Source organism: Adiantum capillus-veneris, chromosome 16 (assembly GCF_014529385.1).
Source record: "Adiantum capillus-veneris isolate H3 chromosome 16, ASM1452938v2, whole genome shotgun sequence".
In the NCBI taxonomy this organism is placed as follows: Eukaryota; Viridiplantae; Streptophyta; class Polypodiopsida; order Polypodiales; family Pteridaceae; genus Adiantum; species Adiantum capillus-veneris.
Window position 1 is genome coordinate 49,097,345 of NC_140946.1, and position 27,063 is coordinate 49,124,407.

The 27,063-nt window shown below is 45.8% G+C and overlaps 1 protein-coding gene across 8 annotated transcripts in view; it reads left to right on the plus strand.

Annotated features, from left to right (window-relative positions):
* Positions 1 to 22,533, plus strand: part of LOC147439009 (uncharacterized) — a 66,777-nt gene extending 44,244 nt beyond the window's left edge. The window contains exons 2-6 of one of the 8 annotated variants that reach the window (XM_086484955.1): positions 19,109 to 19,204; positions 19,304 to 19,522; positions 20,851 to 20,958; positions 21,019 to 21,106; positions 22,041 to 22,533. In XM_086484955.1, coding sequence (XP_086341081.1) covers positions 19,109 to 19,204; positions 19,304 to 19,522; positions 20,851 to 20,958; positions 21,019 to 21,106; positions 22,041 to 22,234 — 705 coding nt within the window. In that variant the 3' untranslated portion in view covers positions 22,235 to 22,533. Of the gene's footprint in view, positions 1 to 19,108; positions 19,205 to 19,272; positions 19,523 to 20,850; positions 20,959 to 21,018; positions 21,107 to 22,040 lie in introns of all 8 variants that reach the window. The other 7 variants (XM_086484957.1, XM_086484959.1, XM_086484962.1 and 4 more) reach the window with 7 other exon arrangements.
* The last annotated feature ends 4,530 nt before the right edge of the window (positions 22,534 to 27,063 follow it).

The window sequence follows — 27,063 nt, forward strand, 5'->3', positions numbered from 1 at the left end:
GACAGTGGCGACATGGTTTTGACCCGACTTCGGATGTGCTAATAGAGGAGGCAGACATCCCCATCTCAATCTGCTTTCCGGGTCTACAGAGGGAGTACCTTCCACTTCTCTCCAGGATTGGCTCTGCCATCGGGACTATCCTGGAGACACCTCGTACGGCAACATCAGTAGGTGCCAAGGTGGCTGGCATCCCTTCAGTTCGAGTTTTGGTCAGAGATACCCACCCGCTCCCGAAGGTCATCCTTCTGCCTCGGGTGAGTGGGGGTTGGTTTAGACAGAGTGTGGAGTACTCGGGTCTCCCGAACCAGTGCTTCATTTGCAGACAGATGGGCCACCTAGCGAAGGCCTGTCCACGGAGGAGGCCTCGACCTGCACCTCAGCCTCAGCCCCAGCCTGCCAAGGCTGGGCCGCAGCCATAACCAGGGGCACAACGCACAGATTTAGAGCCACCCTCCGAGCCTGGGGCTCCAGCGGAGGAGGGGTGGCAGCAGGCCCGTGGCCGTCGACGCCAGGGGCCACAACGACAGCATGGCACTCAGAGTGGCCCTCATGTGCCTACTCAGCAGCAGTGGGTTCCCTCGGGAAACCGCTTTGGTCCTCTTGAGCAGGAGTCGTCCCCTACGCCAGCCTCCACCTCCTCTTCACCCTCGCCAACCGCCCCACCTTCAGACTTCCCCTCCTCCTCCTCATCCCCTCCCCCGCCCTCTGCTCCCGCCCACTCCCCACATCGCCCCCCTGTCTCTGTCGCCCCACCCTGTTTCTCTTCTCCTCCGCCCCCCCCGACTCCTTCTCCCCCTCCTCCTGCTCTAGTACCACAGTCGACTCAGGAGATTGGTCCCTCGCCGGTGGCTAGTAGATCTCTTGGCAGCGCCTTTGCCACGAGTCGCCTAGCGAGAGAGGGTCAGCCCTTCTTGCGGCCCCCTCTGCAGATTCAGACATCTTCCCTTGCAGCTATCCCTCGTGGTCTGACGAGCATTGATCTCCAATGCCACTGGGATTTCTTCGATTACGGGTTCACTCGCTTTCTCGACGATTCCGCAGCAGACCACGAGGCAGCCTGCTTCAGGGTCCACGCTTTGTTCCTCGCCGCTAGGGGGACAGAGGCCTTGGACTGAGCAGGTGGTTTCTCCTTCCCCCTATGTGGTAGGACCGAGACAGAGTGGTCCCTCGACTCAGTGGTGGGATGGTTGCATACACAGGTTCTCGAGTTCTCTCACCACATGGGAGAACTTGGAGTTACAGATTTGCTGCAGACTTTGTGGCCACTGGCTGAGTTTGCGGTGACACCCCCAGACTCAGCAGGATGTAGGCACATTGTGGTGTACTTTTTTGCTGATACGCAGTGTTTGCCTTGCTATGTATACATTCATGAGGACTCCTGGATAGAGGAGGTTGCTTTACGCACGGCTCGCTCTGCTTGGGCTTGGGCCAGACACTCACTGCAGTCTCGCCTATCTAGAGGACGCTCGGATGCAGATTACTCTCCATCCAAGCCAGCCTCGAAGATAGCCCGTCTTGCTGCTGCGGCAGCATCTGTTCTCTCTCGCTCCCCATGAGGATCGTCTCGTGGAACGTGCAGGGACTAGGTGGGCCCCAGTTTCAGCGACAGCGGGGCCGATTGCGTCAGGAGCTTCAACGTTGCCTTGTGGGAGGAGAGATTGATCTCCTTATGCTTCAGGAGCACCATTTGTCTGAGAGCCGCATTCGGCGACGTGGTCAGATTTTGCGTGGACGTTATGATACCTTTTGGTCAGCTGCTTTTGGACCTGGAGGCATCCAGGGTGGGGTATGTATGACTATTGCGGACTCATTGCAGCAGGCCATTGTGGGCAGAGGGATTATTTTGCCAGGCAAGGCTCAGTGGATTACTATGCAGGTTCAGGGTGGCCTTGTGGGCTTCCTGAATATCTATGCGCCCAATGTGGCGAGTGCTCGTGCAGAGTTTTGGTCACAGATTGTTGAGTCTTTGCCACAGGTTGACCATTGGTGTGTAGGAGGGGACTTCAACATGTTGGAGGACCCTTCTGACAGGATCGGAGGCAGCCATGCTACTGTGCATGGAGTCGAGTTAGCAGCTTGGGAGAGGTTGTGTATGACTTTGAGGGTCTCGGATACATGGCAACATTCTGGCTTTGTGAGGCCTCCAGAGAGTCTTGCCTTCTCTAGATCGGACCGCAGAGTGGGAGGAGTGAATCTATCGTGGATAGATCGCTTCTACACTAGTGACCACTTCAGTGACTTGGGGGGATCAGTGGGCATCCTGGCAGGGACATCCTTCTCGGACCACGCACCAGTGATCCTCACAGTGGCAGATAGGCAGAGGAGTGGGAGCACGATGCTTCGCATCCCAGAGCGGGTCTTGTTGGACTCATCACTCAGAGAGAGGGTAGAGGCTCTCTGGACAGAGGACATGGACAGCTAGGCTCTACCTGCATACAGAGTGGCCTTAGGCCTAGCTCAGCTTAGCCACTTTTTTCTCGAGGAGTCTCTGGCTCGACGGGCTGCAGTGAGAGAGGAGGAGCAGCGTCTCAGACGAGGCATTGCTTCACTACAGAGGATGCAGGAGCAACATCTAGACAATTCATGGTTGGAGGAGCAGTTACAGCAGGCTCGACAGGAGCTTGCTTGCATGGAGGAGAGGCGCCATGAGTTTGCCTTTCACCGACAGGCATCTCAGTGGACTCAGGTGGGTGACAGAGTGACAGGTGCTTTCTTTGAGACAGTGGGACCTCGGCACTCGCATGCCAAGGTCAATCAGTTGAGGAGACCCGATGGGTCAGTTGTTTGTGAGCCCGAGGATATGCGTGCAGTTGCTACTGACTTTTACCGTGAGTTACTGTCGGCTGAGCCCCAGTCAGAGAGACAGGATGCATGCAGGGAGCAGGTTTGGGCACAGATGCCATGTCTTGTGATTGAGGAGATGCGCAAGAGGCTAGAGATACCTCTTCAGCTTGAGGAGCTGCACACGGCTCTTAGGGCCCTCCCCCGTGGTAGCTGTCCAGGTGAGGATGGGCCGACTCCCAGCTTTTTCTTGGAGTACTGGGACCTGCTTGGCCCAGATCTTTGTAGTGCCTTTCAGTACATCCTGCACACAAGAGTGATGCCGGATAGCATGAGTGAGGGCCTGATTTACCTCATTCCAAAGGAGTGTGGCTCCTTGGATGAGATTCGATAGTGGCGCCCCATCACCATCGTCAACTCAGCCTACAAAATTCTTGCCAAGGCTCTGAGTTTGAGGATTCAGCCACTTTTGGAGAGCCTTATACATGGGACTCAGACACGTTTTGTCAAGGAACGCAGTATCCTTGACAACATCTTCACTTTCTGGGAGGCTTCTGCCCTAGCACGACTCCGTGGGGAGGACCTTGTGATTCTTCTTCTCGATTTTGAGAAGGCATACGGCAGAGTTGACTGGGACTTTCTAGAGGGCACGCTACGCAGGATGGGCTTCTCAGATGCTTGGATCAGAGGGGTGTCAGCTTTGTACAGGCAGGCTCACAGTCAGGTGCTTTTGGCAGGAGGCAGAGGTGAGCGCTTCATGCTCATACGATCGGTCAGACAGGGTTGTCCTCTTGCCCCCTTTCTCTTTCTGTTCTATACGGAGGCGATGAGCAGATTTTTGGTGTCACTGCAGGTTGGTCTGAGGGGCTTAGCACTCCCTATACGGGGAGATGAGCTTCTGGACGCTGAGTTTGTCGACGACTCAGCCTTGTACTTAGAGGGCCAGGAGGCCAATTTACACAGATGTGAGCAGGCTTTGAAGACCTTCTGCTGTGCATCGGGCGCACTGATCAACTGGAGAAAGACAGTGGCTTTCTCGGTTGGCAGTGCTCCTGTGCCAGATTGGATGCCAGGAAAGGGTTTCAGGTGGATTCCTCCAGGGACTGCAGTTCGGTACTTGGGTTGTCAGGTTGGTTTGGACTTGTCCCCCGAGCAACAGATTGCTTCTCTTCTCCTGTCCATCAAGAGAAAGCTGTTACATTGGAGCTCAGTACGATTTTCACTGGCTGGTAGAGTAGTAGTTGCCAACCAGGTGTTGTTGGTGACTATGCGGTACATCACTTCTTGCTGGATCTTCTCGAGTTCTTGTATCAGCCAGGTAGAGAGGCTGATCAGGAACTTCCTTTGGTCAGGTCGCGACACTCAGATTGCCCGAGCCAAGGTGGCTTGGTCGGTCATCACACTTCCTTGTTCTCAGGGAGGGCTTGGGATCATTGATCCAGCACAGCAGAGCAGAGCCCTTCTTGGGAAGTTCGTCGTCAGAGGACTTCTTCCAGACGAGGAGCCCTGGAAGGAGTTCTTGCTGCAGAGGCTTCGTGCCAGAGTGCCTCAGTCAGGAGGCCCTTGGCAACCTTCGACCAGATGGATCTTTACAGAGTCGCGCCGAGTTGGTTTGAGCAGGAGACTGGAGGACCGATTCGCTGCGAGTTTGCTTCGATCTTGGGAGCTCTTATGGCGTGGCCTAGAGCAGAGACAGCCGACGTGCACGGAGGAGCGCCTACGGCAGCCCCTCGTTAGGAACCCCATGGTTAGTACTCAAAGAGGCCACTTGGTTGGGAGTCGGCCTCATGTTTCTTGGGGTCCCATGGCAGCAGGTCCAGCGCGCTCTCTAGGTGACTGGCTAGAGTTCACAGGTTTGTCAGAGGAGGTGCAGGCTGTCCAGCTACAGGGCATGAGAGGGGTGCAGAGCATGTGTTAGGACATCTCAGAGTCAGTTCCAGCTGAGTGGCTCACGCCTCTCGAGCCAGTAGCACCCCGGTGGATGGGAGCCTTCACACGATTGGAGGTTCTCATTTCAGTCAGGGCTTGCTCAGAGACTGTCCCAGCCCTGTTCTTCGAGCTTCAGGGTGGGGGACGATTACAGCGAGTTGCAGTAGAGGCCCCGCAGGTAGCAGAGTGTTGTTTCCAGAGGATCCGAGTTGTGGGCATCTGTGGGAGGACTTGCGTCATAGACCCTGACCCAGCAGCTCTTGAGACAGGACACTGGAGGCTATGGGCTTGGGAGTGTTGTCCACTGGCACGAGTACAGTGGGATCCTGGTGAGTGGCTATGGAGGGACCCCTTCTCTTCTGCAGACCGCCCAGGAGTCCCCTTCTTTCAGTACACTGTTCGGCTTGGACGTCATGTACTTGCAGCACAGAGAGAGGCCCGCCCGGCTGCAGCACGTCATTGGCAGGAGGAGGGCCTCACAATCGAGTTCTTGGCAGCTTTTTGGCAGAGGCTGTGGGACTCCAGATAGCCGAGGCGCGTCACTATGTTCCAGTGGCTGGTTGCACACAGAGCCACAGCAGTAGGGAGCTGGCTTGTGCATAGTGGTATCTCGGCCGCATGTGCAGCTTGTGACCAGTTGGTGGAGAGTCAGCGTCACTGTCTTTGGGACTGTCCCTCGGCCCAACAGGTGTGGCTACGAGTTCTTCGGCTGATGCCTGCCCTTTCCACGGCTCGACAGTACACTTGGGGGGCAGCGGCTTGGTCCACCCTCACGGGCCCGTCACTTCAGTTTGAGCTATCTTCCACCAGCAGGATGATAGTGATGCAGGGGGGGCAACCTACACTCCAACCTGCTACAGATCTTACTCCACAGGAGTGGTGCAGTGAGAGAGAGGAGTGTTGGGAGCTCATCAGTGGCCTAGCTCTTTGGTTCATCTGGCGGGCCCGCTGTTTCCGCATCTTTGAGGCTCGCCCTGTCCCACCAGCAGAGACTGTTCGTGACTTTTGGCTAGAGCTGATCCATACTCTCAGAGGACAGCTTGAGGGACTACAGGGCAGCTCCGACCGCATGCGGGAGCGCCGCGAGGCTTTCCTTCGACTCTGGCGCCCTGGGCCTTTCTACACCATTGTCCAGGGGGTGCTCAGATGGCACTACTGTCCACCTGTGTGGCTCTTCCCTCCTCCCATCTCTTGATTTAGCCTCATTGTATATATGCTGTTTTTTCATTGGGAGAGTCTCCCCATTATGCTTGTTGTAACCCTCTCCTGCAGAGGTGGATGTAGCCCTATGGGCAGTTTTCACTAACTAATAGAAGGATCTTTTTCTCGGAAAAAAAAAAAGTTATTCATGATCAACTATCAGCTATGGAAAGTGCACTTACGAGTACTCAATTAGCTGCTTTGGTTCTCATGAAGTTGCCTGAGGCGTATGAAACGGTGGCTAGAACACTTCGGCTACAAGTCACGAAGGAAAAGCTGAAATTTGATGATCTCATCTCTTTTCTCATTAAGGAGGAATCCATCTTGATAACTCAAGGCGAAATTCAGATTTTTGAGGCAGGTGGGGAAGCACTTACTGCTTTGGACTCCAAAAGAGGACCAAGAACCGTTGTTACAATTGTGGAAAGCGCGGTCATTGTGTGAGAGTGCGCGTGTGCGGAAGAGAGAGAGAGAGAGAGAGAGAGAGAGAGAGAGAGAGAGAGAGAGAGAGAGAGAGAGAGAGAGAGAGAGAGAGACCACAAACCCTATGTGTAGGAAAGGGGGCGATCAGTCCCCCCATTGACCACCAGAGCAAGATAACCTTAGTACACAATGACCAAATGATGGAAGTGGGTACCCCCCTGGCCCCATAAATAGGTGCCCAAGGGGTGATAGGGCAATGCTTGGAAAAAATCCCCCACAACCCAACAAGAAAAGATAAATGGAAATATATATGTGGACGCGCGGACAAAGTGGGCGGCCGACCCCAAACTCGGGCGGCCAGACCAGGAGCAACCTAGACTATGGGTGGCCAGCCCGGAGACATACTAGCCGCACAAGTATGACCTAGACCTGTGAAGCAGCAGAGTGGTGTAAGTCTAACACCCCTTCTCAGCACTTGATGCTGAACAAACCGCGTGAAGACGAAGATGTGAGGCAAATGATGAAGATGTCTGTTGCAATGTCCATTGAAGAACAATACTCCGGCGAACTCCACAAGTGTAGCAGTAGTCTGGGGTGTCACGACCACCAAGAAATCTCCATGGTAAAGTGCCGCCGCGAGCAGTGTTGCAAACTGCTTTACTCCGCCGATACAGGGTGAACATACTACGTGAAAGTCCCGAAGTGAGTGTGAAAACAACTCCTTGTCGTAAAAGAAAGCCAATAGACTTGCAAGTGTCCTACCCAATAGGATGTGTGGTGTTTTTAGTCAAACGTCTGGAGAAAATGGGGAAGCCCAGGAACCGTCATGAGAATGACCGAAAGCATGTAAACGAATGAACCTGAAACCTAGTGTGGCCAGGTGGCTAAGCTGTGTAAAACTCCAGCAAGGCCAGATGTAGCAATCTGCGCCCTAAATGTCCTCCGAATCAAGGAAAGCCAGGCTAAACAGTCTGCACTGTAGAAGCTACCGTAAGCTGGAGCAGTCACCCGGAGACCACACGGACTACCACCGGATGATGTCCTGTCAGTAGGTAGGGTAATCCAAGATGAGGAGAAAGCCAGAGTCAACAGTCTGCGGTGTGAAGGGCCTCTGAGAAGAGCTGTGGTTAGACCAAGCTGTCTGCACCGTAATCATCCTGTAGAAGTAGGGAAGCCAGACTGAGAAGTCTGCGCAGTGAAGATCCTCTGAGAAGAGGAAAGGCCAGACAAATAAGTATGCGCCGTCTTGCCTGTATCTCCTGCCTCCAATCCTCCGGTGTCAACCACCAGGAGCAACCTAGACTATGGGTGGCCAGTCCGGAGACATACTAGCCGTGCAAGTATGCCCTAGACCTGTGAAGCAGCAGAGTGGTGTAAGTTTAACAATTTGGCCAAGGATTGCATATCCAAAGGCAAAGACAAAGATTCTACAGTAATAGTGACTCACGAAAAGACAGAAAAGAGGTTGCTGGTCTAGTGGAGTCTACATTGGCATGGACTCCCATCTTCTAGTCACATGGAGATTGGTGCAGCCCACAGCTTCAACCAGAGAGAGGCTTGTGAGTGGCAAAATTAATTTGGACCCTTGTGCTGGAGTTCGAGTTATCGGTGTTTGATCCGTAGGTTGTAGTTCAATGCACATGCATCTGGCAGGGAACACATCAAATGTATCTAAAACACTACGAAAGAGTGCACCAATCAATTGTTGTTGGTCCGATCATGGATAGGATGTGTTCCACAGTTCATTGCCTTGGAGTATTATATTTTGGACGTGATGTGTTCACAGTTTACGAATGGGGAGGGATTCTTGGACGTAGTGTGGTCTACAGTTCAAATTTTCTAAAAAGGAAACTGATGCTCAAGATGGCATTCTTCTAAGGTACAAAGTTGAGGGTAGCAAAACCGAGGTGTATCCAGTAGTCCAAGGCCTTCTACTGGGTATCCATGGTAGCTTCTTCATCGACTTGGTCTCACTATTCATGTCCACTATGAGCTGCATAGAGGGTGTTAAAGATTTGGCATCTCAAGTGAACTGCCCAATGTGGTCCTGTAAGGTGCAACGGAAGTGAATGTTGATATTGCTCAAGTTGAGTGCTCCGAACTGGGCTCAAGGGTTCCTTTTACTTACGGAAGGGAGAGCCTTCCATTCCTTTCGTGAGAGAGTGCAATGATCACAAACAAAGTGAATGCTACTGTGAATGAAGGTGTTGAGAGAGAGAGAGAGAGAGAGAGAGAGAGAGAGAGAGAGAGAGAGAGAGAGAGAGAGAGAGAGAGATACGACACCAGGCGGTTCTCAAACCCTCCTCCAAGGTCCCCCCCCCTCTCTATGACGAGAGAGGTCTATGCTATTGATTGCACAAATTTGGTACAATAGTCTAGATGCAATGGACTTGCCGACGATGACGACGACAATGATGACGACGACGAGGACGGGCTGAAATCTGAAAACGCTAGGGCTGAAAAGCTGAAATCTGCAAAACACTGACTTTTTGCTGGTCTCTGACATTCTGTCGGCGAGGATGGCGATGACGATGATGCGCTGAAAACGCAGATGCTGAAAACTGAAAACAACGGGCTGAAGCTGTAAACGCTGGTTGACTCGACGGTACGGCGAGGATTTGCTGCGGGTAGGTGAGATCTGCGAGGCTAAGGGATGAATCTGCGGTGTCTAAGTGCTGAAAACTGAAAACGCTGATGTGCAGGGCTAATCTGACGCCGGAATCTGCAAACGCTAGGCTGAATCTACAAACTGAAAACGCCAAGCTGATCTGTAGCAAAAACGCTAAGGAAATTGCTTTCCAAAAACGCTATCTGCTCTCTTGGCTGAAAACGCTAGGGCCTCCTACCGGTCTTGCTGAGAAGGTGCACTGCTAGTTGCTGGAACTTCTTCTGCCTATTCTGCTAGGAAGTGCTAGTGCTAGGTTTCTTTTATAGAGACTTAGCAAATTTGCCCTACTCACTTTTCCAATAAAGTCACTTATTAAATAATAAGTGAAAAATGAGTAGATAGGGAAAATGGGTTCTATGCACTGTAAAATGCTCATGATGGGTACCGAATGTCATGTTGATGTTCATGTTGTGTGCAACCATAGGATATGCAACTACTTTAAGTGTCTGGACATGCACAGCATACGCACAGGCTCACAAAGGTGCCATAACACTTCCGAAGCTGACCTGAATCCTAGACCTGAGATAGCTTGTCCACATGCACATAGGGTTAGGTGTGCACGTGACATCCCCTCCTTTTCAAAGTGAGGTACTGGTACTGAACTGTATGGCGTCGAGAGAGTGCGCCAACAACTCGAGGAATCTTAAGAAGAACTCTTCGCCAGCCCACTCTAATGCGTGGGTCGTGCGATACTTGAACTTCATGAAGGTCTGCAATGCTTGCTTCTTTGGGCCGCGCCAAAAGTGACACAAAGTGATCTCATCCCGACCTTTAAGAGCGATTCTTCACTCCTCTCTAGTGAAGAATCCTCCATGGTTCATCTCTTCCTGAAAGCGGAAGCAGAAGGTACCGGTAGGTGCGCGTCGCGATGCAGTGCTGGATTGGGACGCGGAGTGTAGCAGAGAGGAAGCGCTAGGGATCGAAGCAGGGAGAGAGAGAGAGCTCACGTTTTTGGGAAAAATTCAATAAGTGAGTTTTGGGTTTTCCCACTTTTATTATAAGTGACTTTAAAAAAATGTGTCCAGATATTCAACCTGGACAAAGTATAAAAATGTACAAAAAGGGGTTATTCAGTCCTTTAACCCAACAACCTCCCACTTAAAGGCATAAATGACGCCTTTAAGTTAACAAACTCCCACCAGCTGTATGCAATGCTCATGTTGAGCCTTAGCAAGACTCTTGGTGAGAACATCTGCAGGGTTATCCTGTGTATGGATCTTAGTCAAGGTGACTAGACCATCCTCCAATACGTGTCGTATGAAGTGGTATTGCACATCTATGTGTTTGGTACGCGCATGAAACATGGCATTTTTGGCTAAATATTAGACAACACTCTTGGCTATCACAACCCAACACGGGTGTATGAGCAGGCATGCCAAGTTCTTTTGCAAGTCTGCCCAACCAAATGGCCTCTTTTGTAGCTTCTGTGGCTGAAATATATTCAGCCTAAGTAGTACTCAATGCCACAATTTTCTGTAACCTAGAACACCAAGAGACTGCATCACCAACAATGGCAAATACATATCCACTGGTAGATTTCCTGGTATCCATGTCACCTGCTATGTCTGCCTTAGAATATCCGGCAACTATAAGTCACTTTTGCCATAACAGATACACTTTGATTGTGTACCTTTCAAATACCTCAGAATGCATTTGACACCTTCCCAATGCGCTTTGCCAGGATTCGACATGTCTTGACTAACAACTCACTGCATAAGCAATGTCGGGATGAGTGGCAACCATAGCCTACATAAGAGAACCACAAGCTGATGCATAAGGGATTTCCTTCATTGCTTTCAATGCCGCCTCATCCTTTGGGCAATCTGCTTTGCTAAGCTTAGTGTATGGAAGTAAAGGTACCCCAAGAGACTTAGCATCAGCCATATTAAATCTGTCAAGTACTTTTGCAATGTACCTTTCTTGAGATAAAAACAACAGTTTCAGCTTTCTATCTCTTTTAATACGCATGCCCAAAATATGCTCTGCATCACCCAAATCCTTCATAGCAAATGTTGAATTTAGCTTATGTTTCAGAGCATCAAGACTAGTCTTATGTTTCCTGGCAAGTAGCATGTCATCAACGTAGAGAACAAGTATGATGGGACTACCATCTTCATCCCTTTTCGTATACAAACAATGATCTGCATGGCTGCGTTTAAAGCCTTGAGACAGCATAAAAGCGTCAAACTTTTTATACCACTGTCGTGATGATTGTCTCAAACCATACAAAGCCCTTTTCAGTTTGCATACAAGTTCCTCGCGTGTAGGAACTACAAAACCTTCAGGCTGTTTCATGTATATGTCCTCTTCAATGTCACCATGCAAAAACGCTGTCTTTACATCCATTTGATTCAATTCCAAATCAAGCACCGCAACGAGAGCGAAAGGGACACGTAAAGTTGTAAGCATTATGTCACGTGACACATCCAACCCTATGTGTCCGTGGACAAGCTACAGCATGATCAGGGTTCAGTCAGTCTAGATTTAGCAGTGGTCTGGCACTTTTGTGAGTCTATTCGTAGACCGTGCATGCTCAGTCACTTAGTGTAGATGCATATCCTCTGGTTGCACATAGCATGATCATCGGAATTCCCATCAGAATCCATTAGAATCAGTTAGGGGAATTTTCCAGTGCTTTTAGCCTATTTTCCCTATTTTTGGTATTTTTCACTTATTATTTTTAAGTGACTTCCCAACAAAAGTAGGTAGGGCAATTTTGCTAAGTTAATATATAAGCAAACCCAAGTTAGCACTTTCTGGCAGAAGAGGCAGTAGGAGCACATGCTCAGCAGGCACCTTCTCAGCAGAACCCCAGCAGTACACCCTTGGCGTTTTTGGTTCCTCCATCCTCGCCATAGACACATCAGCCCCAGCGTTTTTCAGTCGCATTATCGCCATCATCATCAGATTGCATAGGTTTTTGCATACCATCATCAGCACCAGATCCCTGGCGTTTTCAGCCTCCTTGTCTTCGCCAGCACATCAGATTGCATAGCGTTTTCACTAACGCTAGGAAGACATCAGAATTTTTCATTTTCAGCATTGATGCAGCAGAACAGCAGCGTTTTCAGCATTAGACACAGTAGCAGATTTAACCCTAGAAGCATTGCAGATATCACCATTTTCAGCCCTCGAAAACGCAGCCAAAACAGTCATTTTCAGCCACCGAAACAGTCCCGAAATTCAGCAGGTAGAAGACCACAGATTTCAGCCCTACAGCCGTCGTCGTCATCACCGTCGTCGTCATCGGCATAGTTCCAGGTTGCATCAGTCCATTGCATCGTCATTGTACCACTTTGTGCAATCAATAAGTAGACCACTCTCGCGGAGGAGTAGAACTCGGGTGAAGAGAAGATCCTTCTCAAACACGGTTTGCAAGCGAAAGAAAACCTCAAGAACCAAGACCCGCAAGAACCCAAGTTCCTCATGAACTTAAGAACCCAAGACCACAAGAACCCACGATTGCAGAATGGTCATCACTCGAAGCGGAATGGATACTTCGCTTGGAGGTGATGAGCATAAGAGAGGCGAAGAAGAATTTTCCCCACCAGGAGGTTTTTCCGACCCTTCCCAATCTACGACACCGATTGCACTAACTCCTATGGAGGAATTGGAGTTGTTGTTTGTGGACCAGAATTTACAACGCAAAGCAAGAAATGCCGCAAGAATAGCAGCCATAGAGCGCAAATACGAAGAAAGAATGGCAGCCACAGCGCGTGAGAACGAGCAAGCATGCTTGGAAGCCAAAGAACGACAAGCCAAATTGGATCGTGAATGCAAAGAAAGAAAAGCAGAAATGGAACGCAGACACACAGACGACGAAGTAGAAAGACAAGCAGAGAACAAAGCAAGAAAAGCAAAATTTGATCGCGAGATCAAAGCAAGAAGGGAAGAGTTCTTGCGACTCTTTTCTCAAGTTCATGCACAGATGCAAGAGATTCGGGAAAAAGGAGACTCTCTCAGTCTCTTCTTCTCCAAAGCATGACACACAGGATTTGCATGATTATGAGAAGCATGATGAATTGAGCATGATAATTTGAATGACAATGATAAGCATGATGATTTGAATGATAATGATGAGCATGATGATTTGATTGACAATGACAAGCATGATGATTTGCATGATCAAGATGTGATTTCTCACAAGCATGATGAGTTGCATGAAGATGATGTGATTGTTCACAAGGATGATGTGTTAGTGGATGCTTTTTCTAGCGAAGCTAACCTCGTTGTAGATTCGATCAATCACGAAGAACTGATCTTGGCTCTCGAGCCTAGGTCTCAAGAACCCTCACAGGAAGTATTATGTGTTCGCATGATTGATATGCACGCATTGTTCGAGTGTTTCATTCGTGATCGTTTCCTGTATTTTAGTCAGCGTTGTTATGTGATCCCTTTTCTTAGGCATGACATATTGTATGTTGAACACGTTTCTCTTATGGATGAGCACGAATGTATGCGGATTTTTCATGAAAAGCTGAAAAGTATGTATGTAAGGAAGTCACATTTCATGTCTCTTCCTTGGCATGACACAGTGTCCGAACGAGCACATGAAAGTATGAGCACCAAGCATGGGCATTTCCGTTGTAAATTGCCACAGTTGATTGCTCTAGATCATACGAGAAAGATTTGATCTCATTGTTTGCATGTGTTTGATGAACGGGTTGTCACTCCGTCTCTATGTTCATCTACATTGCATACACAGTCTTTTAAGAAGACAAGATTTTTTCCACTCACTTTACATGAATAGGTATGTTCATGGTTTTGTGTTGGAAGTGGTTTCAGGAATTTTCAACCATGGAGATTCTTGAAGAAGAACGAAGCAGGTCTCTAGACGAAGTTGAAGCATCGAAGGAGCCACATAAGACTTTGTGTCACTTTCGGCGCGGCCCAAAGAAGCAAGTGTTGCAGACCTTTATTAAGTTCAAGTACTGCACGACCCACACGTCAGAGTGGGCCGGTGAAGAGTCCCTTCCAGGATTCCGGATGCTATTGGCGATCTCCCTCGACGCCATACAGTTCGGTACCAGTACCTCATTTTGAAAAGGAGGGGATGTCACGTGACACATCCAACCCTATGTGTGCGTGGACAAGCTACAGCATGATCAGGGTTCAGTCAGTCTAGTTTGTGAGTCTAATCGTAGAACGTGCATGCCCAGTCACTTAGTGTAGATGCATATCCTCTGGTTGCACACAGCATGATCATCGGAATTCCCATCAGAATCCATTAGAATCAGTTAGGGGAATTTTCCAGTGCATTTAGCCTATTTTTCCTATTTTTGGTATTTTTCACTTATTATTTTTAAGTGACTTCCCAACAAAAGTAGGTAGGGCAATTTTGCTAAGTTAATATATAAGCAAACCCAAGTTAGCACTTTCTGGCAGAAGATGCAGCAGGAGCACATGCTCAACAGGCACCTTCTCAGCAGAACCCCAGCAGTACACCCTTGGCGTTTTTGGTTCCTCCATCCTCGCCATAGACACATCAGCCCCAACGTTTTTCAATTGCATCATCACCACCATCATCACCAGATTGCATAGCGTTTTTGCATACCATCATCAACACCAGATCCCTGGCGTTTTCAGCTTTCCCGTCTTCGCCAGCACATGAGATTGCATAGCGTTTTCACTAACGCTAGGAAGGCATCAGCGTTTTTCATTTTCAGCATTGATGCAGCAGAACAGCAGCGTTTTCAGCATTAGACACAGTAGCAGATTTAACCCTAGAAGCATTGCAGATATCACCATTTTCAGCTCTCGAAAATGCAGCCAAAACAGTCATTTTCAGCCATTGAAACAGTCCCGAAATTCAGCAGATAGAAGACCACAGATTTCAGCCCTGAAGTCATCGTCGTCATCACCGTCGTCATCATCGGCATAGTCCCAGGTTGCATCAGTCCATTGCATCGTCATTGTACCACTTTGTGCAATCAATAAGTAGACCACTCTTGCCGACGAGAGTGGGGCCTTTGGAGGGGGGTTTTACAACGTCTCTGGTGTCGTATCTCTCTTCTCTCTATCTCTCAGTCTCATACACTTGCACGCACAGTGTCCATTCACTTTGTTCGTGATCATAGCACTTTCCATTAAGAATGGAAGGCTCTCCCTTCCATAAGAACTAAAAGGAACCCTTGAGCACAGTTCGGAGCACTCATCTTGAGCAAAGCGCAAACAATCATTCCGTTGCACCTAACACTTTACAACAAGAGAAAATATTTCTTGAAAATCAATTCCTTCTTTCTGTGTATATCCTTTTGCAACCAATCTTGCCCGTCCACTATCTTAATCTTGTATACCCATTTGTTAGGAAGAGTCTTTCTCCCTTTAGGCAATGGCACAAGATCCCAAGTATCATTTGCATACAAGGATTTCATTTCCTCTTGCATCGCAAGCTCCCACTTACTGCTTGACTCACATGATTGGCCTCTTTATATGTAAGAGGTTCACCCTCGTCTATCAACATTACATGATCCAAAGAGGGGTTAAATCTCTGCGGTTGCCTTCTCAAACGAGTTGACCTGCGTATCCAATGATTAACATTCTCAGGCAACTGTTCTACATCATAAGGCAACTCATTTTTAGCTCTATCATGTTGCTGAAAATCATTTTCAGCCAATTCAGGTGGCTGTCCATCCTCATTAGGAGCATCAAAATCATGTCCTACCTCTTCTGGCTCAAGGTTAACTGGCTGATTATCAATTTCAGCTTGCGGTAATGCATCATGAGGCTCTTTTTCAACATCAATGGGTGGCACTGAAGACTGAAATCTGCCTGTTTTCTTGTCAGCATGAGATTTATCATTTTGTAGCATTCTTAAGCAATTTTGCCTCATTGAACACTACATCTCAGCTGCGTATTACCTTCCTAAAGTGTGGTAACCACACTCTATAGCCCATTTCACCTTCTTCCCCATAACTTAGGAAGACTCCTTTAATGGACTTCATATCAAGCTTTGTTCTCAAGTCATTGCGTTCATGAACAAAAGCTTCGCAGCCAAATACTCTCAAATGATCATAAGAGGGAGGTTTGCCAGACCAAACCTCCTCTGGAATGTCATTTTTCAGCGTACTATTAGGAGAGCGATTGCAAATATGAACTGCAGTTTTCAATGCCTCCCCCCAAAACTCTTGGGAAAGATTAGCGGTGGACAACATGCAACGCACTCTCTCGCATAAAGTACGATTATACCTCTCAGTCACACCATTAGAAGATGGATTATAAGGGGCTGTCAACTCCCTTTTAATCCCATTTTCATCACAAAAACGTTGAAATTCAGTAGATACATACTCTCCTCCATTATCAGATCTGAGACATTTAAGCTTAGTACTCTTTTGCGTAGTGACAAAAGCATGAAACTTCTTAAAAGCATTAAAAGTCTTCTTACTCTTATTTTTCAACAAATGCACCCATCCTTTCCTAGTACAGTCATCAATGAATGTAACAAAATACAATACACTACCAAAAGACTTCACAGGCATAGTGCATACATTGGAGTGAATAAGATCAAGAGGATTAGCTTTGTGAGAGACACCAGAGTAATAAGAAAATTTCTTTTGCTTTCCATAAAGACAATCGTTACAAAAATCCAAGTTTTTGCCTTTTACATTAACCCTCTTCAGAGAGGAAAGCACATCAATACCCTTTTGGCTCATATGGCCAAGTCTCTTATGCCACAATTCTGTGTGCGAAGCAACTTCAGCAACAACAAGAAACTTGCCAGGCAAAGCTTTGCATCGAAGATAGTACAAAGTACCTCTTTTAGACCCTTTTGCAACAAGCATAGAGCCCTTAAGCAACTTCCATGAACCCCCATCAAAGATGGTAGTATAACCATGTGCATCGAACTGGCCAACAGATAACAAACTTTTCTTAATGCCTGGTACAAACTTGACATCATTCAACACAAGCTCTTAACCATTGTTAAGAGCCAAACGTATAGTACCCATTCCCTCAATAAGGCAAGCAAAATTATCACCAAGGTACACCTTGCCATAATTGCTTGCAGCATATGTAGCAAAACACTCCAAAGATGGAGTCACATGGAATGAAGCACCAATATCCACTATCCATGACTGGGATAGGCCATCATTAGCACTGAGCAATGCATCAATGACATCTTTCTTCGAGATAAGCATGTCTTATGTATTAGCTATCACCAAATTTGAGGGGCATGAAGCCGCAACCAAGATTTCCTCAACGTCTGACAACTCCTCAATGACCACACTAAAGGATACATTTGCATTCTCACCATCCGTGGAGGAATCACCTGTTGATTTTTTCCCTTTCTTCTCATCTTTCTTCTTCTTGTCTTGCGTTTCCTTCTTCCTTTCCTGCTCTTTCTTGAAATACCTGCAATCAGGTTTCTTGTGACCCTTTTTGCCACATTGATAACAAGTGACATCCTTATCCTTTGTCTTGCTCTTACTTCTATTTTGAGTCCTGTTGCCCGCGTCACGCTTTTGATTTCTACCTCTTATTGTAGACAGAACTGCCACTTTCCCCACTAGACTTGCGATTAATCTCTTCATTGAGAATAGACCCTCTCACACCATCATACGTGAGGGTGGGACTGTTGCTCAAGGAGACAACGGAGGTTTCCCAAGTATCTGGCAATGTCATAAGCAAGAAAATAGCTTTCAGCTTATCATCGAACTGCTGAAGCCCACTATCCTGCAATTGACTCAACACACCTGTAAAAGCACTCAAATGCTCAGAAACTGGCTTCGAGTCATCAAGCTGCATATTCATCAACTTTCGCATCAAATGCACCTGGTTCACAGGCGTGGTGTTTTCATAATTGGACTTTAGCTTTTGCCATATTGCATAAGCAGAGTCCAAACGTTTGATGTCCATCAAAATGTCATCATTGATAGCCATTTTGATGTAGGCCATATTCTTCTTATTCTTCCTGGCCCACTCTTCGTCAGACAAACCTGGCTTCCAATGCATCTTCACAATCTTTTAAGAAAAGGATACCTTGCATGCGTTCTTGCCAGAGGTCGAAGCCTTGACCATCGAACCGTTTGATTTCCATCAAACTTTTAGTGTCAGATGTGGAAGAGGAAGAAGCCATTTTACAAGCGTGTATACAAGAGAGATGCAATGGGCTAAAAATTTCAGCAAATAGGAGGAACCACAAGACTTTGCATACGATAGACCACAATTTCTTTACATGAAACTGTCCAAATCTGAAATTTCAGATGAAAAGTGCAATTTCAAGCACGTGTACTCAGCTTTTCAATCAATTTGTCGCGACAAACATCAATACATGTGATTCCACAACTTTGGTACACCTGCATATTGTTGTTTTGACCTGTTATAACCTGTAAATCACCTGTATTGACCTAAAAACAGTTTGTTTTGGCAGTTTTAGTGACCTTTTCGACTTCGGAAGCAAGGGGCTTCGCGATGGAAGCGAAATTGATCGCGGGAGAGCCATTTTAACTCGTTGTCTAGCAGACTGCGCAGGGCTGTTTTGAAACCCTAGGGCTCTGATACCAGTTGAAAGCGCGAAGCAAAAGGTACCGGTAGGTGCGTATCGCGATGTAGTGCAGGATTGGGGCAAGAAGCAGGAGGCGGAGTGTAGCAAAGAGGAAGCGCTAGGGATCGAAGCAGGGAGAGAGAGAGAGAGAGAGAGCTCACGTTTTTAGGGAAAGCTCAATAAGTGAGTTTTGGGTTTTTCCACTTTTATTATAAGCGACTTTAAAAAAAATGTGTCCAGGTTCATATTGAACCTGGACAAAGTATAAAAATGTACAAAAAGGGGTTATTTAGGCCTTTAACCCAACACTTTCCTCTATACATGGAGGTGACATACAATAGAAAGTATTTTTGATTGGATTGCTAGGACCCTGTTTTATATGTGGCAGAGCAGGGCATGTGGCAGCCGGATGCATTAGGAGATAAGATGTCTAGAGCAGAGACAACACATAGTGGCATCATGTTTCTTCTTTTGCTCTGATATCTTTTTAAACTTGTGTTTTAGCTGTCATAATTGTTTGGTTAGCATTGTTTAGTAATTGTTGCTTCTCTTTCTTTTGTATCAGTATTTCAGACTTCCTGACATAGTGTTGGGTATGTTTCTTGCTTTACCACAATTTTATGCAGCTGCTGGTTGAATCTGTTCGAGGTAAACGACCAGGATGGTATGAGGAATTCTTTGCGGAAGTTATGGAAACAGGAATGCAATCTTATGAGATGCAGGTAAGTTGTTTGATTGAGTTCCTCAATTTAGAGTTATGTTGTTCTCATTAATCTGGAAGACCAAGCAGAAGTGGCTTTACTTTGGTAAATTGTGATAAGGTTGAAGACAGAAAATTGCAGCTGTTCAGCAGTCTTGATGATAAGGCTCTTAAGGTGCTGGAGTTAGGAGTTGGGACTGGGCCCAATTTGAAGTATTATGCAAATAGACCTGACCTGCATGTTATAGGGGTAGATCCAAATCAGCACATGGAGAAGTATGCACGAGCGGCAGCTTCTGCTGCAGGGTTGCAAGATTCTCAGTTCAACTTTGTTCATGCTGTAAGCTTTTCACCCTGGAAATTATCCTCGTGCACATATTTTTAGCTGTTTTCTTGTGCCATAAAGTCAATGTCACCAGCTAGAAGATTAGGTTATCAAGCATGACAAATGAGCTTAAGTTTTGATGCGATTTGTCAATAAAATTAGTGTTATTATTTTTCTTGACTATAGATTTCTTGATAATAACAACACTGCTGCATAAGGATTCAGAGAAGTGGCTACTCAGCTCTATCAAATGCCTCATTCTTTTACATAGGTGCTTATTGCTATGGTAGTATTCTTGCTCATAATAAGAAAAGTCCGGAGTTCAGGCTGTAAAAAGCTGAGTAGCTAAAGCATGCCACTTTCATATAAGGTTCACCATAATAAAGAGTGGGGATACTATGCATGATGGAGTTGTTTAGTATTTTGGTTAACTTCCATGAAAGTAGTATTTAGGTGTTTTTATGCGTGATGGAACCGATGGTTATATAGTATTGCAGTTCAACTGTAATGTAATAGTATGCATGATGTAGTTGTTTAGTATTTTGGTTGACTTCCATGAAAGTAGTATTTAGGTGTTTTTATGCGTGATGGAACCGATGGTTATATAGTATTGCAGTTCAAGTACTATGAGTTATGGCTCACATTTCCTTGTGGAAGTGAATTCAGTCATGTTCTTGGGTCACTACTAGTAGTTCTTCAATCCTTACAGTAGTCAGCTTGTTGCAGCTCTTGCATTGTTTAGTGGGGAATATATAATATGATGTAGCTCTTTACTTCATGCTCATTTCCACATTAATGATTGTTTTTATACATCAGTAGATGTAGCTATAATACAGCTGAGATAGTCGATTGTTTTTCCATTCACATCGAACATAGCATATACTCTTCAGGGCTTGCTTGTTGTATTTATCTTGCATACATGTAAATGGCAGTTTGCAGGGCGCTACAAAAAATGAAACAGCTGAAAGCTAAGAAAGCACTTTGTGACACCGTCTTTGTTCTTTAACAAACAACGAAACTTGTGGTGTATTCCCTTGGTTACAGCAGGGGTTTCACCCTCACTCAATTTTTTTCATGGTTATTATTGTCTTTGTAGTAGAAAAAAGGTTAATCTTTGTCGTTGGTGAGCTTGCAGAATCTTTGTCTTGTTTGATTTTGGAAATAAAGCTAGGGTTTAACTCATGGTAGGGGATGCTTCCATAGCTTTTGACTTGAAAAGCCACTGCCATGATTGTAAGATTGTTTGAAGTCAATATACTTACTCCAATTAATTGACTTACATGAGCAGGAGCTTTTTCAACTTGTGTGCTTTTAATGATGAGACGTGCTTTTGTGGTGTGCAGGTCGGAGAGGCATTGCCCTTAGAGGCCACGAGTGTCGATGCTGTTGTATGCACGTTGGTTTTGTGTTCTGTGAAAGATGTTGCTGTTACATTAAAAGGTGCATTTGAGGTACCCCTGTTTGAGTGATGCTGCTTCCCTTTCTGTTCTAATCACAAAGGTCCAGTAAAGTTTCTTTTCTGGAGATTGTATGCAGAGGTGAAAAGGGTCCTCAGGCCTGGCGGTTCATTCCTGTTCATAGAGCACGTTGCAGCCCCAGGTAGCCTTTTGATTCTTTTTTTTTGTTTTACTCCTAAATTGAATTATATTGTAGTATGTTTTTTGTTTAAGCTTTTGTTTCTCTGAGCCATCTCTCCTTCCCATCCTCCATAATGTCAATCATGTGTACTATTAATCGCAGATGAACAGGCATAATATGCACTAGCCTGGAGGTGCTGCCTCCGGCAGCAGCACCTCTCTCTCTCTCTCTCTCTCTCTCTGTCTCTCTCTCTCTCTCTCCACACAACGTAGACGAGGTCTATATCGGAGGCTACGGAGCATCATTGAGCAACATCGAGTCCCCCCCTCCCCCCCCCCACCGAGAGCTGACCATGGAGGACATTGAGGTCGACCCATGAGAGAGCTTATGGGATGATCACCATTGTCTACTTTCCCCACTGTGCACCTCATTAGCCCTCATGTGATTTTACCCCTCCCCATATGTTTTGAGTTGATGTATTATGTGATGAGGATGTTGATGATGTAGGTTAGGCATACATACCTACCCACTCTAGGTACCCTCATTCATTTTAATCTTTATGTTCCCCCGACACTGTACTAGAGTCACACATGGATGTAACCTTTTGGTCTCATAGGTCATTTTGGCCTTTTGAAGACGCTAATATAACATTCCATTTCATTTTCATCTCTCTCTCCCACCGCGTGTTGCCTGGCTACAGAGCGCAGTGGCCGAATGCAGGAAATGGTGCCATGTGGTGTGGGGGAGGGATCCCTTCCCCCTTTATATAGAGTATAGATGAGAGAAAGTCTCACCCCAAAGTAAAGGGCATTGTCTTGTGCTCCACATGTGACTGATTTTACATACATATCATTCATAACGTTTCAATTAGTGGTTTATGCTATGTTTTACTTGTGTCATATGTTTGACTTTTAGTCTTTGTAGCTGACTTACCGCCTTTGAGTGGGCATTGCAGCAGGAAGTAGCTTGAGAATTTGGCAAGATCTTCTGAATCCTGTTCAAATGTTTGTGGCTGATGGTTGTCATTTAAATCGACATACTTTGGACGACATTGAAGATGCAAGCTTTGCTCTTGTGGAAGCACAGAACATCATTATTCCCAACTTGTCCTTGATTGGTCCTCACGTCATTGGGATGGCTCAGGTGTGAAATCTAGTAGACCTGGCTATGCTATTGAGAACATTGCTTACAGTCTTCTCTTTCTTATATACCTTATTGTTGTGAAAGATGCATCCCTAATCTAAAAGAAAAAAGTTGCAAATTTCAAGTGTTGCATACCAAAGACATATACATTCAGGATATTTTGGATGCATTGCGCTCCTTACGTATACCGACATGAAGGGTGTTCACATGTATATCAAAGAATGCAACGTTCTTGTAATTATTTATAATGTAAATTGCACTAAACATGTTTTTAAGTTTTCCAATATTAAATTTGTTAAAGCAAATATCTTGTAGATATAAGGCCATGGTTAGCTTCTTATGTATAAAAAATACACCAACTTCTACATCTTCAAATGGCTGTTTGGAAGTCAGACTCGTGTGCACATCTCAATCGCCGAAAGGTACAATTCTATTGAATTCTTTCAAAAATATGGTCCCAATGTTAGGCACTTATGTCCTCCTTGATAGGTTGTTGACACCAACATAGATTATGTCCACACATATAAATTCATTTGATAATGGATCATCTCTTATTGTTCCACCATAGAGTCATCCATTAAACTGAATGTGTTATTTGCTTGCTAGGCTTCTGGCATCTTTAAGTGGCTTCTTCTCCCTTTTGTTTTCACCAAAGAAAGGGTTTAAGAATCAGACAAGTTGATATTTAAGTTGTAGGGGCTCCACTACCTTCACATCTGACAAGAATTGACTATCAATTGTATGAGATCGAGTCTTTCCGATGCGATTGCAGAGGCGCAATTTGTCACACAAAATGATAAAGCAACCAGCATGTGAATAGCCTACCACGAGCGAGCATTAGTTGCAATCTTGTCTGCAAGTTTTGATATGTAATTTGTTTTGCAGTAATTCATAAATTTGTATTATGTTTTACCACCAAAGTTTACTTGTAGAAGTTATCATCTAGAAAAAGGAATCCAAGCATGCACACAAAGAAGAAAATAGTGGTCACTTTGAGTGTATTGTGTGTGTGTGTGTGTGTGTGTGTGTGTGTGTGTGTGTGTGAGTGTGAGAGAGAGAGAGAGAGAGAGAGAGAGAGAGAGCGAGAGAGTGAGTGAGCTTTTTACCATCGCAGGAACAATGTCAAGAACCCGGTGTGGCCTATGAAACAAAAGTAGTACTATAGTGAAATGATTTTTTGAAAATGAGAGAAGGAAATCAAGCCTAAATCTATAGGCTAATTATTGTTATCAAAAAATCCAAAAGTAAAACCAAACTATCAACAAGCTTTCTATCAAAGACCACTAACAAGCTTTCTACCAATGTGGATTCTCTCTCCTTAGAAGATGTATCTTCTTCTGATTGAGATACTTTGGTATCAACCTCATGTAGTGTTTAATGATAGGTATGGTTTGCTTCTAATCTGGTTGTATAGGTCTTCCTAGTGGGCATGGCAAGTTAGGTGTTGAGCATCTCTAAATTATCCATTATGACATCTCTAATGGATGAAGCTTCTCCATAATGTTGGTGACATGCCTACAAAATGAAATATATGGATGATGTATATATGCTAACCTAGTGTGGTGTCACTAGTAGTGCAGCGGCACCACATGCACTAGTACGGTAGCCAAGTGATCTTTTTCATATTGATATTTTAGAAGAGTTGTGCATTCATAGTGTAGTGGCATCACATATTCCCGAAAGACACCCAAAATGTCAATTTGGTGAAGAAAATAACCCAACTAGGGAATAAAGGCATCTCACAATGTGAGAAAGCTCTTCTCATGGTGATTAGATGTGGAGAATGGAAGTTAGAGGAGAGCTATAGCTAGCTTTCCTCCTCACACCCCCACTCTACCACACACATACACACACCTATGTGTGCCTCTCTTGCTACTCAAACCACATACTCTCCACTCTACACGTGCATGGAATGAAGAACATTAGCATGCATAGAAGAGGCATTCACTAATGCACTCCTCTAATCACTTTACTCATGCATACATATAAAAAAGAATAGCCCCTCAATGCATAGCAAGCAAGCAAGTGCAAAATAGGGTTAGTGAGTAGGAGACTAAGATGGATGCTACAGCCAAGCTCTCATCATCCAAAAAGTGAGTACACATTTTAGCATTTTGCGTTTTATACCTAGGGTTGCTAAAATGTCAGGACGTCCAAGAACTAATGTGCACATCTAATCATGAATTGAGAACCTAAGTAACTATTTTGCAGTGATTATACAACGTGGAACTCATTTAGAGCCCAACATATCTTTTATACATCATCATAATAGTGGAAAGCTACATTGAAAATATTCAAAGGCGCAAAATTACTTCTCCATGTACCTTCACAAGTTTCTTCACTTCAACGAGCATCTTCACTGTACCCATCCTTTCTTCTAATGCAGCTATTCATGCTTAGCTCCACTTATAATGTCAGCACCACTTGTCTTCACACCATTGTGGTCTAGATATGGACATATATCTTAGTGTTTGTGAAAAGGGTTGAGTAGTGGTGGACAAAGCCTCTTTCATGTGCCATTAAGGATCATATCATGATGATAAAGATCGTGCCCTTGTTCTCTCCTTCTTCATCCATCCTAGTCCTTTTGTAGTCAAATGTATCCTTACTTTTCTCATGATCTTCCCCTCTTCGTATCTTTGGTGTGAGAGAACCAAATTGGGTTGCCTAGCAGACTTGTGTGGGCATGTGGAAGGGTGCGCACGCGCACGCACATGCACACACGCACGCGCGTGCGCGCGCGCACACACACACACACAGGGGGGAGGGGATTGTATGTTGGTGGAGCTTCTTGCAAACATTGCAGTTTCCTTATTCCTTCATGGATAAAGACTAAGAATGAGAGCTAGTCATGCTAAGAAGTGAGCACCTCAACTTTCCCACGAGGGTGCATTGACCCTTTCACCAGCAACCCTTCCCTTCAAGGGCAATGTGCCTTTAAGAAAGCTATGGACATATATACAAGATGTGTGAAGTGCGTATTTCCACCCAATGCTCATAAACACTCAACCATGTGCAAATTTTTTAGAGGGTAGACCCTTGGTTAGTAGATTAGCAGAGTTATGATCCATGTGAATCTTGACATGCTTGATGCGATTGTCCTTAAGACACAAATAAGATACCTCAAATCAATGCACGTTTTATCTCAACATTAAACATTGGATTCCATGCTAGCTAGATAACACTCTCCTTATCACAATTGCAAAATTGAAACTTCTACCTAATAACTTCTAAGTCTCACACTAGAAGAGTAAGCCATGTAACTTCCCTGCCAACATTTGATGCAATAAAATGCTTTGATTTTGAGGCAGATTAATGAGGGTATCCCTCGATATGCCAACTTCAAAACGTCACTTGCAAAACTTGCCACCTCCTTCACCTTCCCCATCATGAATCTCAGGTTGAGAGAGAGAGAGAGAGAGAGAGAGAGAGAGAGAGAGAGAGAGAGAGAGAGAGAATAAAACGCTTGGTGGTTGAGACGATGGATAGTAGTCTATTGCGTTGTGGACTCTCTGCTAAGTCTTGCAGTGAGCAGCTCTCCAAACACCCACCCCCTTTATGAGTGTCTTAACATCCATAATTACATGAAGCATGATGAGTATCAACGAGTTGGGAAACATTCTCTCTCTAGCATCAGCCACTACACCTTAGAAGAAGAGGCCGAGGTCATAAGTCATGAAGGTGAAGAGTGCATGAAGATCCCAAAAGGGATCGTGCTGGTGCTTCTAGGGCCCAATTATTGCACATGCTACATCATTCGGACACCCTACTGGCATATCCTTTGTCGGTGCAGTTGTTGGAGATGTGCACCCAAGAGTTTCGATACATGGAATACAGGGCCCCCCTATAGTTGCCTTTTGACGCTCACCATTTTGAGGAGCTGCTTGATCCTCTAAGCAATGGAGAGGTCCCTCTCGGCCCTCTTCTACACTGCAATCTAGATCTAAGCCTCTCTTGCGTGGTGCCCGTTGCCAGCTGCCCGCGGGAGTCTAATTCGTCTGTCAGCAAGAGAGCAAGAGAGAGAGAGAGAGAGAGAGAGAGAGAGAGAGAGAGAGAGAGAGAGAGAGAGAGAGAGAGAGAGAGAGCGCACTACAATGTTCAAAAAAATATATTTTGGCAATCATTTCCTTTTTATCGATTTCTCAAGAGAAAACTATGAAAACAAAGCGAATTCTAACCAATTTAAAATACTATTTCCTTCAAAATCTAGGCAAGACAAAGAGAGACTCCACTGGCCTGAGAGAGAGAGAGAGAGAGAGAGAGAGAGAGAGAGAGAGAGAGAGAGAGAGAGAGAGAGAGCTTTTATTGATCTCCTTTTATGAAAATTTTCAAGAGCAAGGGGGTTGAGGGTAAGAGGGGCCATGCCGTCACCGAAGGCGGCGGCGTTTTACTAGTTGATATAACCCCAAGAGACATGAGAGAAAAGAAGAGAAGAAAGGAGAAGCTTAAATGTTGTAGGAACATTCCCTAGAGACCTTGCCAATCTATTTGATAGTTACGCGTGCGTGCACACACACACACTTGCGCAATGAGAGAGAGAGAGAGAGAGAGAGAGAGAGAGAGAGAGAGAGAGAGAGAGAGAGGTTGCACCATGTTCCTTTAAAGGGTATGTGATGGTTGCCTACTTTGTTGGTCACGTAAAGTGAGAGAGAGACGATGAGGGATAGGGTGGGCGGGCACATGTAGGGCTAGCATCCGGCAAGGGAAGGGAAGGATCAATGCAAATAAAGTAGTCATGCACATGCAAAGAGGTTGGATCTATTCCGTTTCATCTCAATGACATAATTGTAGGTACGAAATGGTGTCATGGTGGCACCCATTATGCATTGAGGAGG